This window comes from Sycon ciliatum, chromosome 6 (genome assembly GCF_964019385.1).
Source record: "Sycon ciliatum chromosome 6, ocSycCili1.1, whole genome shotgun sequence".
In the NCBI taxonomy this organism is placed as follows: Eukaryota; Metazoa; Porifera; class Calcarea; order Leucosolenida; family Sycettidae; genus Sycon; species Sycon ciliatum.
Window position 1 is genome coordinate 15,793,001 of NC_088648.1, and position 18,297 is coordinate 15,811,297.

Consider the following 18,297-nt stretch of genomic DNA (forward strand, 5'->3'; position numbering starts at 1 on the left):
CTCTCTCTCCTCAACCATTCTACCTAACCTTCTCTTGTCTTTATCGCTAAATCACCCCCTTCTTTTAGGCTAGGGTGCGCAAGCTCACGTTAACGCCGAGACCATAGGTGGTTGTTGTGGGCTTGCCTCACCAGCACAGGCTTACTTTCCAGCCCCTACTCTCCCTGCTGTTTTGTTATTGTATACTCTGATGTCTTCTCCCCTTCTGACGAGTAGGTTGTGTACTTAGTAAAAAAAATAAAATTAAAATAAAAATTTAAAATAAAAAAGGTGAGACATCATAACCAGGCTTGCGAAAGGTAAGATAGTGTGAAAGCTCACTGGGACTGGGACTGGGACTGAGATAGACGCGGGTCGGACTTGAGTAATGCCTTTGACTTTTTTTCTTTTTTTTTACTATGTTCACATAACCAGCTCGAAAGGAATAAGGAAAGACAATGGTACAGAGACTAGGACAAACGTGACAACTAATGAGCAGGCGCTGCACCGAGACGCAGTGGTGATGGTGGGGCATCGATGACTCTGCCGACCTGAGGTCTCGGCGTCACGGCCAAAAACACGCACCAAAAACAATGAAAAAAAGAAGAAGATAGAGCTGTACAGGTAAGAAAGATGCAAAAACCCAAGGCTTAATACGAGCGATTGTGGGGTAGAAACTGTCTTAGCATCATACTATTCATAGGGAATCGACTGCCCAGAGCCAGTTTGTGCTGCGAAGACGGCGGTAATTATTCGTTTTGAATGATTGCATTCTCTTGCTGTGGGGAGGCTGGGATAGGAGAGCGGCAGGGAGGGCGTTCCAATCGCTGATGCTGCAGTGTGGGAACGAGCACTTCAGTGCCAGAGGGGCAGATGCAGGCAGCTGGTGTTGGAGCTGGTGTGGTGGTCATGGCCACTGACAGCACCGTGCTCGCTGCGAGTTCTGGGGTTGGTCGAGATGATGTGGCGCGGTGGCAACACAGAGAGCAGCTGCGGAGGACCAGGCAAGTAGTGCAGCTTGTACAGCTACAGTAGTACAGTACAGGCAGGCAAGCGAGGCAACAGTGCGGCGGATGGCCAGGCTGGGTAGGTGTGCCCCAGGGCCGATAGCATGAAGCGCGCGGCGCTAAACATTGACATTGTTCAGACGCTGGAGGTGACTCTGCGTAGCTCCCATCCATACAAGAGGCGCATACTCCATGACTGGTCGTACGAACGCCTTGTATACGGTCGTCCGGCCGGCGGGGGTGAGTATGTGGGCGGCTCTGTTTAGGACCCCAAGCCGTTGGCGTGCACGGGTGGCTACGGAGCAGGGGCGTCACCGGACCCCTTCACAGGGGGGTGCACAGGAATTTTGCACAGGAAAACACGAAAAGGTTCGCTGATAGCAGGCCCATTGCACCGACTTTGGAGGTGGGGCGGCCTTGGGGTACGGGGGTCTTCCCCGGGAAAAATTTCAAAAATTGAAGCCAATTGCAAGCATTTCCGGGCATTTGGTGCCATTTCAGTGTAACTACAATGAAAGACTTTTTGATTCTGCAACAAGCCAAGAAGACGCTACGATCGGGGACAAGAATTCTTCATTATCCTTCCCGGGAAACAATTCAAAAATTGAAGGCAATTGCAAGCATTTTCAGGCATTTGGTGCCATTTCAGTGTAACCAGTGTAATTAGTGTACGAGTCGAACGGTCATGTACTGGTCATGTACTGGTCATGTACTGGTCATGTACTGGTCATGTACTGGTCATGTACTTGCACTCGCTACATGCACTCACGCGATCGCGGCAGCACAGTACAACTAGTTTTAGTGCATGCAGTTTATTAGTAGATTCTACCAGCACTATACTTTTCATAACCAGGAGTTCGCAGAAAGGTCGAATTTTTTAAGGGGGTGCACGTGCCCCCACCCCGTGCCCATCACGGGTGACGCCCCTGCGGAGCGTAGGCGATCGCTGAAGGTCAACTTGGCGTCCACCTTCACACCAAGGAGGGTGATGGTGGTTGTCTCGGGCACCAATGTGCCACCAAACAGGAGTGGGGGAAGATCTAAGCCAGTGCGTCTGAGGGTGGCTTTCATGGCCTGGGATTTGGTCGGTTCAAACATCACTTTCCATGTACGACCCCACTCGTGCAGTCGGTCAACGGACACCTGCAGTGACTGCGCGGCGACTGTTGGGGTCTGCTGGGAGGTGACTAAGCTGTTCAAAGTTGTGTAATCAGCATAGGCTTCCAAGCTGGCGCCGTCAGCGAGAACATCTAGCGCGTCGTTGACGTAGGCCAGGAAAAGCGTTGGTCCAAGAATGCTTCCCTGGGGTACTCCAGCAGAGGTCGTATACAAGTACCTAGATGACGTCCGACTGCGTGGACATACGCCGATCGTGAGGGTACCGCCAGTCATCTGCCTCATCTAAATCAGCTGCTCAAGGAGATTCAACTCATTTTACTCTCTACCATCGCAGCGACCGGTTGACCGAGGGAGAAGAGATATACAGAGAGTTTTTCATTGTTGGGAGCTTCTCAGGTAAGTGTGCTGAAATACATTGGTTTGCTGGCCTTTATAACCCGGGTATGCTACTTTGAAAACAGTACTTGATCCAAGCGATCGCCAGTGTGTTAGGTTTGTAAACGCGAATTGCTGTATGAATATAGTTGATAATTTAACCCCCAACTTGCTGGCATTGTGCATGCAACACTTATGAACCATAAGTTAATGTTTGTTCTGTGCCGTTTTGTCAATTGTGTTCTGGTGACCCTAGATCTGGCCGCTACCAGGGGATTGGTCGGTGAACATCTACAGCTTCAAACCTAAGCAAAGCTGCAATCAGTATTCAGCACAAGGCATCGGGCGAACACAGCGGGCGAACACAGTCTTATTCCTGCTGGTGCTGCAAGCGGTTTGGTCGGCTTGGTTACTGCATAGCTGCAGTCCTGGCATCAGCCATGCGCTATTCTGGTGCGGTTATTATTTTGTGTGCCATGCTACTGATCGGTTGCACTGCGCATCCTCTACATAACCAGAGGAGAATCGAGACCTCTCAGGTCGGGAATGACACGTTGCCTACGGAAGTAGGCAGCGCGTCATTTTCCTCGGGCCAAGTCATGGCTTACAGTGGCAGGACTGGAGAGTCAGCCGAGAACGCTTCCGTAGAGAATGCTGGTAGCGAAGGGATATTCGGCGAGGATCCTAGCTTGGAAGGGGAAAGCATTCCAGAGTTTGACAAGGTTGAGCACCATCGTACAGCGCGATCCATCAGCAATGTGCCTGCTGCAACCGATGCTACATGGCCAGACGGCAAAGTTCTCTTCAAGTTCGAGGACTACAGCGATATAAGTAAGTGGAGAAAGATAGAATTGGAGCACGTGTATGCTAGCCACAAGGGAACGGACTTTCCTTTAGCAATTGTTTGTGAGTGTGTTGCGGCGTTTGGATGGCTGAGTGGAATGCTAGTATTCAGGCGGGATGCGGAGCACGTATCATATAATTATGTTCGTATCCCGCTCAATAGCATGGAATGCATACATGTGCAGTAGAACATATTCTTTTTAAGCCACTGCGTCCTTGGATGTGAAGCTTGTTTGGATGTGTCCACAAACTGGCAGGAGCGAGTCGTAATGGAAATACATGATTGTGTACTTTTGTCTTTTTTCACTATAGAGTTGAGCATTGTCAAGCGCTTCTACAACACGTTCCGGGCTGCCGTCAGACATATTGAGGAGCGTTCTTGTGTTCGATTTTATCGTCATGTCAATGCTGCTGCTCAAGGTAATACCTACGCGGTTATACAGCTGCAGCCAAACAGGTGAGTGTAATGGGCACCAGGCTACATTAGATGATGCTCGGAAGCTCTGACCGTAGCCACGTTATAACTAGTCTTTTACCGGAGGATGTACCCTGTGTGCTGACAATCCTCAACTCGCGTAGGAAGAGCGTGATACAAAACAACAACGACGATCAAGGCTTGTTTGCTGCTACTTCAAGTTACTATTTTTTTTTACTAGACTGTTATGAAAGGGCGCATGCCTGAGTGTACCGGTCGTTTCAAATGGGTACTTGTTCCACGATTATACCTACTGCCGTAGGTTTTCTCTAGGAAAAGGGAGATACCTGAAAGGGCTTGGTTCTAGAGCAAGGCCCTTTTCATTGCTGGCATTAGCGGATGGACTGTGAACCAGAATTTTGCGTATGCAATGCACTACCAAATCATACATGGCAGGCTCTAAAAAGATCGAAACAGATGGATTGAGGCATACACACGGCTGTCATTATCTACGATACCTTTGATGAGTCCACGACGAGTCCACAAAGAGCGAAACAATTCTGTCCGCTGCCTGAGCACGACGACTTTGAGCCATTTTACGGCATGGTATTGTGACTGAGCTCGCCCTGAAAGGGCATGAGGGGGAGATTTCTTACTGTATTACCGAAGAACCGCATTATAGAATGCTATGCTCAGACAACGCCATATTCTGTATGTTTGATTTGCTCTATACTTTGTTCTTGCAGCACTGACTGCTTTACACCTGTGGGCAAGCAGCATGGAATAATGTACATGCACGTAGGAGAACCATGTATGACCGAGATGGGGTATATGGTTCATCAGCTGCTGCACCTTGCTGGCCTGTATCACATGCATCAGAGATCCGACCGCGATCAGTACGTGCGTATTTTCTGGCAGAATATCTTGCCAGTCGGGATGCGGTATTTCTCGAAGTATTCTACGCCCGAACCTGGTAGCATTCCAGACAACATGCGCTATGACTATGGAAGTATCATGCATTACGGGAATAGCACATACGGCACGAACCTGACTCACGCCATAACAATGTTACCACGCCAACAAGGTATCAAGATTGGCCAGCGTAAGGCGATGAGCCAGATTGACATCAACATACTGAGCGGATTATACCAGGGCGAGTGTACATTTGTTAACAAGACACGCTCAGTTCAGAATTATATCCAGTTTGAACAGCGTATCTCCATTGCCCTGCCCAACAGACGCTGGTTGCGATGTGAGAACAGTTGGAGTGGCCTCTGTCAGCGGCGTCCATGTAAACAATTGCTCCATCCCATTGCATCCCGGTATGGAAATTGCAGAGCGTCAGAGTTCTATCTGAGACACGTCAGTGGTTCAAGCAGTAATGCCGAGGAGGTCTTGCGTAATGGAGATCAGGTATACCTAATGGTGAGACAATCCGTATTGACAGCAGGCCAGCAGCCCTTTCCGCTTCAATGCCGTCGTTCCAGGCTCGGTGACTTTGCATGCAAACCCGTGGAACATGGACCGGGTACTGCGCTGACTTTTCATGCCCTGAAGGCCACCAGTAGCCGTGAGTTGATCAGCGAGGAAAGTGAAATTGCCCTTTGCTTCAACTTGGACAATCATTACTGGTGCTTCTACTGCCCTAAATTTGACATTTCGTTGACCCACAACTGTGAACCACGAATATGTGACAATGGGCCCAACAACTGTATCATCAACGACCCCGACGCCCCAGTTCTCATTCCCATGACAATCCGTCAGTGGCGCAACCACGAACATCCCAACGCCGTGCAGTACAAGCGTACCATATCACTGCGGCGTGGACACGGACGTGGGTTGGGCGTTCATCGCTATTTCCACTGCTCGAACTCTAGCTGCAGTACCGAGCTAACGCCTCAATGTCTGAGAGGACAGACGAGCAGTACTCCTCCCGTTGCTGGCCAAACATACTCCTCACAGATCTGCGACGAGGGCGTTTTCCAATTTATGCCAGAGAATGATGTGATGCCAGATGATGGTCTTCTCCGGTACGAAGACACAGTCAGCCTAGCCACAGCTCGAGGTCAGCGAAAGAGTCTTTTGTGTCCCAGTGTCAACGCATCGTGCTATTTCGGATCATGCCCAGGTAATACCAAGCAATGTGCTGCATCAACATTCATTGTACGCCAATCAGCCGGCTTTCACCTCACCACTGATGATGGCAAGCCAGTTCCCTCTGATGGCCGTGTAGCTCTGTGCAGAGAGGCCAGCGCTCAGCCACTACAGTATGATTTATGTCTGTCCTGCGGACGCGATAGCTCCTCCAGTGCTGAACGACTTCCTTGTAAACTTGTCAGTGGAAGGAAGCAAGACAGAAATGCCTTTCATGCCTCGAATTTCTTCGTCTCGCAGTGGCGGCTTCTATTATCGTGAACACTGAAAACCGTTGTATATTCCTGTATGTATGTATAATATGTAATGCACCGATTCTTTGCAGGATAGTAGACTTATGTTATGCGGAACTAACACTTATTCCGTGTAATTATCATGTTGCATTCTGGTGGGAGCTTTTCCTTTTGGATGCCTAAGGTAGTGTATAAATGTAACCCAAGACGTATGAGCAGTAACGGGTAGAGAGAACCCGTAATCTCCCTCTCACTGGACACTCTTACACTTTTGATGTAGATGTATTACATGATGAGCTCTGTTCTGCAATCGTCTGATATTATATTCTTCACACCCGAGTTGCTGTGTCTTGCGGCTCTTGCCTATGCTTCAGAATAGGCTGAGGATTGAATCAAGAGTTCATAACCCCCAAGAGTGTGCACCTCCTGATCAGTCCCTGTATGGAAGCCCGCTCGGAGGAATTCCTTCATTGTGTCATTTTCGGTGCAGTGCGATAAGTCACGCCGATGAATTCTTCTAAAATTTACAGTCAAACCAGGATGCTTCCCCAGGGTAAACTGCCTAAACTGCGATTCTAGTCTGAGCCTCAAGAAGCAAAAGTAAAACAAAGCACTCGATCCTAAAGACAAAACTATTATATTATTTTTTCGATGCAATGGTGACTCTTCATCGCCTTCTTCTTTCACCAGTGCAGTCAGTCTCTTCAAGAACAATTTCTTCCCAAGGCCATCGGCATATTTCCGGTGCTTTCCTCGAAGATGATTTCAAATGGTTGAGGAACTTGAGAGAATAAGTCGAAGGAGCATTTTTCGGCTGAGTTGCACAGCTATCAGAATGATTGTCCTCGACGGCAATGCAATGTTTTTAACAGCATCCTCACTTCTTCCTGTCACGATATCGCGATTATTATTATTATCTTCACTAGTTTGAGGGAAAGAGACAAACGGGAAAAGTCTGAAGAAAAAATTAACTGTCACCACCAGGACTCGAACCAGGGACCCTCGCTTGTAGCTAGCGATGCTCTAACCACTGAGCTATCGTGTAGTCGTCATCCCAGCAGAGACTGTTCAACATTTTCTTCAGACTTCGTAACTCACACTTCCTGTGAATCCACACAGGCGGGTGGGACGCAGCCCTCATTGTACCCACACACTTTATTATTATCATTATTATTATTATAATAATCGCGATATCCATGAATTCTTGGACAAAGAGTTCGTTTTTGAGAAAGTACGACTTGTACGTCCGAAATGTCTTCAAAAAAAGCTTCGAAAAGTCGAGGCTACAGCCTTGAGTTAGGAGCGGTTCAGGGTATAGTTTCCAGAAATCGCGAAGAAGCCAAATTTACCTCGGATGACAAGCTGCGCATGACGTAATGTAGGAATTTCGCCGAGCGCTGGGTCTATGCCCGTTGCACACTCTTGGGGGTTTTTTTTTTTTTTTTTTTTTACTACAAAGCACTGGCCAGCAACATAAAAGGGGAGGTAGACAAAAGTGGAAAAGCGAACTTTGACAACACAGAGGAGCGTGGCATGCGTGCCGATGAGGTAGGTCAACCTCCCCCGACCTAGTGGTCTCGGGTTCAACAGTTGGTCTACGCATCAGGAAGGGGAAATGGACAGAGAAAGGGAGAATGAGCATGAGGAGCTTCCCAGGAGAGGAAGAGTGAGAGAGAGAGAGAGAGAGAGAGAGAGAGAGAGAGAGAGAGAGAGAGAGAGAGAGAGAGAGAGAGAGAGAGAGAGAGAGAGAGAGAGAGAGATAGATAGAGAGAGAGAGAGAGAGAGAGAGAGAGAGACAGAAAATGATAATAATAGAGACAACCGGTTATTCTTAGTGCTGGTGGACTTCAGTGGCCCATAGCCAATTGGTCTGGCGGAGGTGATGGTAGGCCTTGGTCTTGAATGTCGGCAATTTCTTGAGAGTTGGGCGTTCGGCGAGGATTGGGGCAGGCAGTGTGTTCCAGCTCTCCAGGACAAAGTATGGGAAGGAGCGGCGGATGAACTCTGGACTGGAGGCTGGCTGAGGAGTTGCGAGTTGGAAAGAGTGGCCACCGAGGGACTGGCGTTGCCGGCGCGTCCGGGGTGCAGCGTTAACTCTTGCTGGGGGAGGTACCATGTTGGTAAGCAGAGCTGGACCTGGTATGCATTGCAGCTTATACAGGTAGCACAGCCCGTAAACATGCCTTCGGATTGCCAGGCTGGGGAGCAATGAGGGGCCAATAACCTTCATGGCTCGACGCTGGACCAGGTCCAGCTGATGGAGGTGACAATGTGCCGCACTTGCCCAGACGAGAGGGGCGTACTCCATTATAGGCCGTACAAATCCTTTGTACACAGTTAGGCGCCCTGCACTGTCCAGGATCCGAGATGCCTTTCGGAGCAGGCCGAGTCGCTGGTTGGCTCTAACGGCAAGGGAACGGATGTGGGCCCGGAAGGAGAGAGTACTGTCAAATAACACTCTTAGCAGCTTGAGCTGAGGGCTCTCAGGCACCTGCATGCCATCAAATGTGAGCTGTGGGACATCCAGGGATGGTCTGTGGCGGTCAAGGAGTATTGCCTGAGATTTTGATGGCTCGAACTTTATCTTCCATTGGGCGCCCCAAGTCTGCAGGCGGTCAATAGATGCTTGGAGGCTATTGCAAGCAGCAGCGATGGTATCTGGGTTTCTGATTAGGGCATAGAGTGTTGTATCGTCCGCATAGACAGCTAGACTGGAGCCTGGGGTTATGAACTCTTGATTGAATTAATAGTTTTAGGTGGGTTCGCTCAAGCTGCAGAACATGCCTACTGCGAACAGCGGGAAAATTCGGTGGAGATTTTGTTCGGTAACTTCGGTACAGGTTAATTTACCTAAAATTAAACGTGATCTACAGTCCATTCATCGGAAAGTGTCCCGCTGGCTTTTGAAAGTCCGATTTGGGCTGAATTGAGGATCAAAAACCCACTATAAATCTCAAAAATCTCGGTTTTGGATCTGCTTCTCCATACATTTTGCCATGGCATACCTGTCCTAATTTTGTAAAACCTGGCGGATTTTCTATTTCCCTGTTCTTGGACTTTTCTGGCTTCAAATGTGGCAAGGTGTAATTGCACGGGTCACACAATGCAGGATGTACTGTTGTTTTCACGATATCTACAACTATGTGCGGGAGACACCAAAAAGTTAGGGTGCCAGTTTCCAATGAATGGACTGTAAACTTCAACCATGCCATGCATGACACACCGCGTGCAAAATGCATTTTTGGTTCTCCAAAACTGGTTTAAAATTATTAATAACGAATGTTTCGTGCTTAAAGAAGTATTTTATAGATCTGAAAACTGGGGTACCGAAATTTCCGCGCTACCGAACCGTTGATTTTGGGAATTCCAGAAAATATCACACCACCGTTAATTCCCCGTTTTACAGTACATGTATATTGAACACGAAATTTACGACCTTAATTAAGGGTTTCGCTGAAGTGGGGGCATACCCCTCTCTACCCGTTACTGCTCATACGTCTTGGGTTACATTTATACACTCCCTGCGGCAAACCAAAAGGAAAAGCTCCCACCAGAATGCAACATGATATACGGAATAAGTGTTAGTTCCGCACACCATAAGTATAATATCCTGCAAAGAATCGGTGCATTACATGTGTATACACTATACTGTACAGGAATATACAACGGTTTTTGCCAGCTAGCTGGCCTCTGCGTACACCGCAGACACACACACACACACAACAGAAAGATACAGATCACAGTAGTAGTGTGGTCTTTGTTCACTCACGGTGGAAGATGGAAGAGCTTAGCGTAGTGTGTACATGAGCAAGAAGAAGGGCATGCCGCCACCTCACGCATATACATGTACACATATGTACCTGACCAACATGATGCAAAAAGTGAACCACTGTGGTGAATGGGGCCGCCGGATGATTAACCAGCCCGAAGCTGGCGGGAAAAACCCCAGGACCCCGGCGGAGGCACAACCCTGAGGAAAAACCGGTTAGAATATCCCCAGCAGATAAATGAAATTAACGTAGCCTGCAGGACCTATCCAAAAGTGAGAATAAAGGGAAGGGCGGGTGGGAAAATACAACGAAAAGAGAAAGACCACGATGAAGAGTAAAGTTTTAGAACACTGACAAAAAATCAGCTGACGCAATCCTGGTGCCGTAACTATGGTAAAAATGCTGGCAAAAAAATAATTTTTTCGTTTCATTCGCTACGCTCAGCCAGCGAAAAATAACACTTTTCATTGTTCAGGATAATAGAAGCCGCCACTGCGAGACGAAGAAATTCGAGGCATGAAAGGCATTTCTGTCTTGCTTCTTTGCCCTCACGAGTTTACAAGGAAGTCTTTCAGCACTGGAGGAGCTATCGCGTCCGCAGGACAGACATAAATCATACTGTAGTGGCTGAACGCTGGCCTCTCTGCACAAAGCTACACGGTCATCAGATGGAACTGGCTTGCCATCATCATTGGTGAGGTGAAAACCGGCAGACTGGCGTACAATGAATGTGGATGCATCACATTGCTTGGCATTACTTGGGCATGATCCGAAATAGCACGATGCGTTGACACTGGGACACAAAAGACTCTTTCGCTGACCTCGAGCTGTGACTAGGCTGACTGTGTCTTCATATCGGAGAAGACCATCATCTGGCATGACATCATTCTCTGGCATAAATTGGAAAACGCCCTCGTCGCAAATCTGTGAGGAGTATGTTTGGCCAGCAACGGGAGGAGTACTGCTCGTCTGTCCTCTCAGACATTGGGGCGTCAGCTCGGTACTGCAGCTAGAGTTTGAGCAGTGGAAATAGCGATGAACGCCCAACCAACGTCCGTGTCCACGCCGCAGTGAGATGGTACGCTTGTACTGCACGGCGTTGGGATGTTCGTGGTTGCGCCACTGACGGATTGTCATGGGAATGAGAACTGGGGCGTCGGGGTCGTTGATGATACAGTTGTCGGGCCCATTGTCACAAATGCGTGGTTCACAGTTGTGGGTCAACGAAATGTCAAAGTTTGGGCAATAGAAGCACCAATAGTGATCGTGTAAGTTGAAGCAAAGGGCAATTTCACTTTCCTCACTGATCAACTCTCGGCTACTGGTGGCCTTCAGGGCATGTACAATCAACGCAGTACCCGGTCCATGTTCCACGGGTTTGCATGCAAACTCACCGTACCTGGAACGACGGCATTGAAGCGGAAAGGGCTGCTGGCCTGCTGGCAATACGGATTGTCTCACCATTAGGTATACCTGATCTCCATTACGCAAGATCTCCTCGGCATTACTGCTTGAACCACTCACCTGTCTGAGGTAGAATTCCGACGCTCTGCAATTTCCATACCTGGATGCAATGGGATGCAGCAATTGTTGACATGGTCGCCGCTGACAGAGGCCACTCCAACTGTTCTCACATCGCAACCAGCGTCTGTTGGGCAGGGCAATGGAGATACGCTGTTCAAACTGGATATACTTCTGAACTGAGCGTGTCTTGTTAACAAACGTACACTCACCCTGGTATAACGCGTTGAGTATGTTGATATCAATCTGGCTCATCGCCTTACGCTGGCCAATCTTGATACCTTGTTGGCGTGGTAACATTGTTATGGCGTGAGTCTGGTTCGTGCCGTATGTGCTTTTCCCGTAATGCATGATACTTCCATAGTCATAGCGCATGTTGTCTGGAATGCTACCAGGTTCGGGCGTAGAATACTTCGAGAAATACTGCATCCCGACTGGCAAGATGTTCTGCCAGAAAATACGCACGTACTGATCGCGGTCGGATCTCTGATGCATGTGATATAGGCCAGCGAGGTGGAGCAGCTGATGAACCATATAACCTACCTCAGTCAAGCACGGTTCTCCAACGTGCATATACATTACACCCTGCTGCTTGCCCACAGGTGTAAAGCAGTCAATGCTGCAAGAACAAAGTATACAGGAAATAAAACATACAGAATATGGCGTTGCCTGAGCATGGCATTCGATAATCCGTTCCTTCGTTAATATTAAGAAATCCCCCCCCCCCCCTCCCCTCATGCGCTTTCAGGGCAAACTCTGTCACAATACCATGCCGTAAAATGGCTCAAAGTTGTCGTGCTCACTCTGCGGACAGAATTGTTTCCCTCTTGTTGGACTCATTGTGGACTCATCAAAGTTATCGTAGATAATGACAGCCGTGTGTGTGCCTCAATCCATCTGTTTCAATCTTTTTAGAGCCTGCCATGTATGATTAGGTAGTACATCGCATATGCAAAATTCTCGTTCATAGTCCATCCGCTAATGCCAGCACTGGAAAGGGCTTTGCTCCAGAACCCAGCCTTTTTTTTCTTTTTTTTGTAATGTATAGCTACCACACAGCTGAGAACGCGAGATCTGTTCTTGCGTCCTGTGGTTCGGTAAGCTGCGCGAGCGCGACCGTCTTAATGCGCGAGCGTAAATCCTCTTCTCTGAGGTCGAGCTGACAAAGCTTGATAATGGTTTCGCGGTATTTGGCTAAATCTGAAAGCCGTCGAGCTCGGGAGGCACTGTCTCGTTGCAGTCCTGCCACTGAGGAAGGAAACTCAAGTTGCTGTGGCAAGATGACGTCTCGGGTCTCTCTCTGTATATGTCGAGAGACGATGGCGAGGGACCGTCGGTCAGCGACTGCCTAAGTGACGTGTTCACCAGATGTGGTGAGGCCCACGCGGGAGGCCACGTTCGTCATGGCGGTTCCGGGATAAACTGCGGATGTGCCGAGTCGTCCTTCATCCTCCATGAAGTCTGCTTCGCGTTGGTTAAGCTCGGAACGTGAACCGGAGCGGCCTCCAATTGAAGAAAGCAGAGGGCTGCTGTGCAGGTAACTAGTGTTACTTTAGTAATTATTTTGATTCGCAAATTCAAACGGGCATAGAACCCAATAACATGAAAGCGAATATGAAAATTATAATGAGAATGAGAATTAAAATACTTAGATCTGTGTCACCCACGGTCAACTGGGTACTCACAGCTCGGAGTGAGAATAACAAGGATGCAGTTTACAGGGTTATGGGCCGTTAAACGCCCGATTGGTGGAGAGACTAACCTCCTCTCCCCTGACTCTCTTGTGAGGTTTTCATTCGCCACTAAGATGAACAGGCATAGTGGTGACCTGCGGATGCGAAGGCTAGTTTGTGTGTTTCTGAACATTCAAGCGATGCCGACGCGGATCCCGCGAATATTATTATTATTATTATTAGATCTGCGTGCGAAACTCCCTTTTCCTAGAGAAAACCTACGGCAGTAGTTATAATCGTGAATAGGAGCAAGTACCCATTTGAAAGGACCGGTACACTCAGGCATGCGCCTTTTCATAAACTAATTCGAGGTAGTAAAAAGACTAGTAACTTGAAGTAGCAGCAAACAAGCCTTGATCGTCGTTGTTGTTTTGTATTAGGATCTGCCTCCGCGGTGTTGAGCCCTGTCAGCACACGGAGTACATCCTCCGGTAAAAGATTAGCTATAACATGGCAACCATCAGTGTTTTCCGAGCATCATCTAATGTGGCGTGGTGCCCATGACACTTACCTGTTTGGCTGCAGCTGTATAATCGCGTAGGTATTACCTTGAGCAGCAGCATTGACATGACGATAAAATCGAACACAAGAACGCTCCTCAATATGTCTGATGGCAGCCCGAAATGTGTTGTAGAAGCGCTTGACAATGCTCAACTCTATAGTGAAAACAAATGGCAAACGTACACATGTATTTCCATTACGACGCGCTCCTGCCAGCTTGTGGACACATCCAAACAAGCTTCACACCCAAGGCCGCATTGGCTTAAGGGGGCAGCCTACCCATCAATTTCATATGGCATTCAATTGACCGTAACTTTGGTGTTTCTCAATGGATTTGAGTGAAATTTCACACCCAAAGCCGCAGTGGCTTAAGGGCAGCCTACCCATAAATTTCATATGGCATTCAATTGACTGTAAGTTTGGTGTTTCTCAATGGATTTGAGTGAAATTTTGACCACACACTCCTACCACTATGCTGGCCCTCAGGACATGATTTACAAGTTCTTGCGCCTCACTGACAGGCTTTCCAGGCCGGAAAAACTCAAATTTCCGGCATAGTGCCACGGTGTGCGAGCCACCCAGGAGCCAAACAAATGCATTTACAATTTTTTCACATTTTCGTGCCCATTCTGTCCGTGCGCGGGACCCAAACCTAAAACAAGTCCAGAAGCAACCATGGGTGGTGGGGTAGGGCCCCTCAACGTGGCCCTGCAATCTGTCACAACGGAACGAGTGGGCGTTCTCTCACTGACTCCCACAGACCCAAGTCAATTTTTGAATTTTTTTAGGTTTAGCACGTGCTACGAGGTCGTACCTTTGATATTACATCCAGTGCTAGGACCTCCACAGCAAGCCATTTCCACAGCGCTGCACACCAAATCCAGGATACCCTCAGAAACCGGCAAAGACTACCACTCACGTTCTACTGGCACTGCTGCCTAGTACTGACTGAATCCTACCTGACTTCTTGACACGACTCAAACTTGCCAAAGTCACTAAATCAACGTCAACTTACTACAATAATCAAGCCACGTATCTGCAACGTCACGAGGGTGCTGGCAAAAGTCCTGCTGCACGGCAGCGGGCTTCCCCGCCGCCGTGCAGCCCAATACGTGGGTTTTTAACGCGATTTTTTGGACTTTTTTGGTCTTGGAGCAAAATTCTGCACACTTTGGTACACTTTCCAACGGCCAAAGAGAGTTGGAAAGCTTGTGTCTTTGTGGGTAACTAATTACTTGAACATTTGGGCTCATGCAAAATCGCACCGATTTTGGGATTTCCCCACAACTTTTTGCGTTAGCAAAAATGTTGTGCTGGACCGCATTCCTGTCACTTCGCAGTGGCTTTTCGTTGGTGCAGTTTGTATCCCACCCTCCCACCCTTGACTTCTGGGTGTGCGTTTATCGATATATCATAATTATTGGTTTTTCTTATTGGCCATGTGGCTGTTGCAGTTACGACTGCTTTTCTTTTTTAGTTAAAAAACGTAGGGGTGGTGTGTGCGTCGTGGGCCATTGTATGGTTACATACAGCTTCAGATCGTATGGCTAGTGACAGGGGGGTTGAGTCTGCAGGGGAAGAATACAGTGATTGAACTGAAGCTGGATGATGACCGTGTGGTGAGTGTGTGGGGGTTTCGAGATGCCGTCCTGGGGCAGGGATGTCGGTCCTTTAGCTTGGACGGGTGTTGTTACATTCATTGTAACATTTTGTCGTTTTCTGTGTGTTTTGCTGTGCGACTACACTACAGTAGCAGCAGTGCCTTGTGCTAATTTTTCTTATCAGGCCCTATGCGTACAATTATTCAAGAAAGAAAAAAAAGGAAAAAAATATATATCAGGAAGGAGATGTAATAATATCAATAATAAAGCCATTGCCGAGCCACCGCGCTCACAGCCATTGCCGAGCCACCGTGCTCACAGCAGAGACTTCTGTGTGTGTTATTGTTGTGAAGTGGACCACAAAGACCGCGTATTTCCATGATACGACAAGTTGTGCACGGCCTGCTCACATTCAAATACAATGCTGCCAACAAATGACAGCGTGCAACAAAAATCTTTCCTTGCAAGGGCACATTTTCGGCCATAACCCTTGAACGACTGGTCAGATCGGGACACAATTTTCAGAGAATTTGCAGCTATTCATGCTCTTTCAACTGACGTAGCACTCAATATGAATTTACAAATTCGATTTTTCAGCGAATTTTTGGGTAGTCTGCCACCTTAAAAAGACAATGTTCCACTGCACATGCATGGCTTTCATGCTATTGGGCGGGATATGAACATAATTATTATTATGATGTATGCTCCGGATCCCGCCTGTCTACTAGCATTCCACTCAGCCATCAAAATGCCGCAACACACTCACAAACAATTGCTAAAGGAAAGTCCGTTCCCTTGTGGCTAGCATACATGTATTCCAATTCTATCTTTCTCCACTTACTTATATGGCTGTAGTCCTCCAACTTGAAGAGAACTTTGCCGTCTGGCCATGTAGCATCGGTCGCAGCAGGCACATTGCTGATGGATCGCGCTGTACGATGGTGCTCAACCTTGTCAGAATCTGGAATGCTTTCCCCGTCCAAGCTAGGATCATCACCAAATATGCCGCCACTACCAGCATTCTCTGCAGAAACGTTCTCCACTGACTCTCCAGTCCTGTCACTGTAAGCCATTGTGTGGCCTGAGGAAGTAGACAACGTGTCATTCCCAACCAGAGATGTCTCGATTCTCCTCTGGTTGTGTAGAGGATGCGCAGTGCAACCGATCAGTAGCATGGCACACAAAATTATAGCCGCATCAGAATAGCGCATGATTGATGCCATGACTGCAGCTATCCAACAACCAAGCCGAACAAATCGCTTGCAGCACCAGCAGGACTAAGACTGTGTTCGCCCGATGCCTTGTGCTGAACACTGATTGCAGCTTTGCTTAGGTTTGAAGCTGAAGATGTTCACCGACCAATCCCCGGTAGCTGCCATATTTAGGATCACCAGAACACAATTTAGAACACCGCACAGAATGAACATTATGGATCATACGTTTTGCTTGCACAATGCCAGCAAGTTGAGGTAAATGATTATCTATATTCATGCAGCAAAACTAACACACTGGTTATCAATATATTCAAGTATGGTTTTCAAAGCAGCATACCCGGGTTATAAAGACCAGCAAACCAATGTTTTTTCAGCACACTTACCTGAGAAGCTCACAACAAAGAAAACTCTCTGTAAAATTATCTCTTCTCCTTCGGTCAACCGGTCGCTGCGATGGTGTAGAGTAGAATGAGTTGAATCTCCTTGAGCAGCTGATTTTAGATGAGGCAGATGACTGGCGCTACCCTCGCGATCGGCGTATGTCCACGTAGTCAAAGGCATGACTCAAGTCCTATCCACGTGTATCTCGCCGTGGGCTCTCACACTCTCTTAGTCTTACCTCTCGAGAGCCTGGCTATGATGTCTCACCTTCTTGCTCCTCAACTGTTGCATACGTAATCAAGGGGTTCACGGTTTGTTTTTCTACTTACGTGCCGAAAGCATTGTATTTGCATAGTACGTATTTTGGGTTTGGGGAACACAGCCCCATGTTGCGTGATCGATCGTGTTGTGTGCGTGTGAACAACGTCTTTGTCCAGTCCATGTAAGCCTTCATTTTCAGTAGGCACTTGTTTGTGCCACTTGTTTCGAAGCAGTCCTGCTGCGTTTTTGAGATTTTAGAACTTTTATAACTATTGTGAATAGTCTACATCCGACTTCAGCAGATCAAGGTTGCGATCGTGATTGCCAGTAGCATCGTGATCGCGAGTTTGCAGAGTACACGGATCGTTGTAGGCCTTCCAAACCCTGACCTGGGTCTAAACGCACGCAGTTTCGGGTACTACGAGCTCTTGTAGACTCCTGGCCCTGAGGATCACCATAGCCTAATTTTGGCCGGCAGCCGCTACACATGTACTCCCAATTCGCTGTTCGTTACAGTTATGTAATACATCTGATTCCGTAGGCGCCTGCCCGCTAAGTACACGCTAATGACCCCCGCTAAAGACGCCAAGTCAGCTTCGTGTGGCACTAAGTGCAGCACTTAGGTACTGGAGTATCAATACAGTACTACGTACATGTACGTGTACATGATGATTGCACAAATTATACTCAACTCTCAAGAGGGCCAGGGAGCCCTGCAGAACACTGAACAGTCAATATGAGTCATGATAGTGTGCAATTGAACTGTCTGTTTCGTCCTTTCTCATTGATTGTTATTGGCCATGGTATCATAATTATGATAATTATTATGGTAGTCTACGCACCGTATCATGCGTAGCACTACATGCACCTTTCTTTCTTTCTTTTCGAGGACTATCATTAGACTCTGATCTGATTTTTTACCAGGCGTGGGCCATCCCCTGATTTCATAGGTGCCAAACATTTTTCGTTTTTCATTCACTATCATGCATTTTGTCTACAGTCGTTTTAAAAAATTCGTAAAAAAATCCAGAGCAGTCGTGATTTCGACAAAAGCGAACCTACCTTAAACTCCGAAGTATACGGTTACTTAGTTTAGCTTTTGCATTTCGCGATATGCCCGCATCAATAAGATGGCGTCTTTGTGGACTACAGTAGTCAGCAGGTTCTGCAGATCTGGTGCAATCACAGTC

The 18,297-nt window shown here is 47.8% G+C and overlaps 2 protein-coding genes across 2 annotated transcripts; one reads left to right on the plus strand and one right to left on the minus strand.

Annotated features, from left to right (window-relative positions):
* Positions 1–2,436: 2,436 nt before the first annotated feature.
* Positions 2,437–6,464, plus strand: LOC135818864 (uncharacterized). The gene is made up of 4 exons (XM_065332071.1): positions 2,437–2,501; positions 2,737–3,311; positions 3,636–3,780; positions 4,485–6,464. The coding sequence occupies exons 2-4, from the start codon at positions 2,921–2,923 to the stop codon at positions 6,151–6,153; spliced, it is 2,205 nt and encodes a 734-aa protein (XP_065188143.1). The 5' UTR covers positions 2,437–2,501; positions 2,737–2,920; the 3' UTR covers positions 6,154–6,464.
* Positions 6,465–9,897: 3,433 nt separating this feature from the next.
* LOC135818865 (uncharacterized) lies at positions 9,898–16,916 on the minus strand. The gene is made up of 4 exons (XM_065332072.1): positions 16,849–16,916; positions 16,093–16,623; positions 13,661–13,805; positions 9,898–12,035 (listed from the first exon to the last, which is right to left on the minus strand). Exons 2-4 carry the CDS (start codon positions 16,472–16,474, stop codon positions 10,367–10,369), a joined length of 2,196 nt encoding a protein of 731 aa, XP_065188144.1. The 5' UTR covers positions 16,475–16,623; positions 16,849–16,916; the 3' UTR covers positions 9,898–10,366.
* Positions 16,917–18,297: the final 1,381 nt, after the last annotated feature.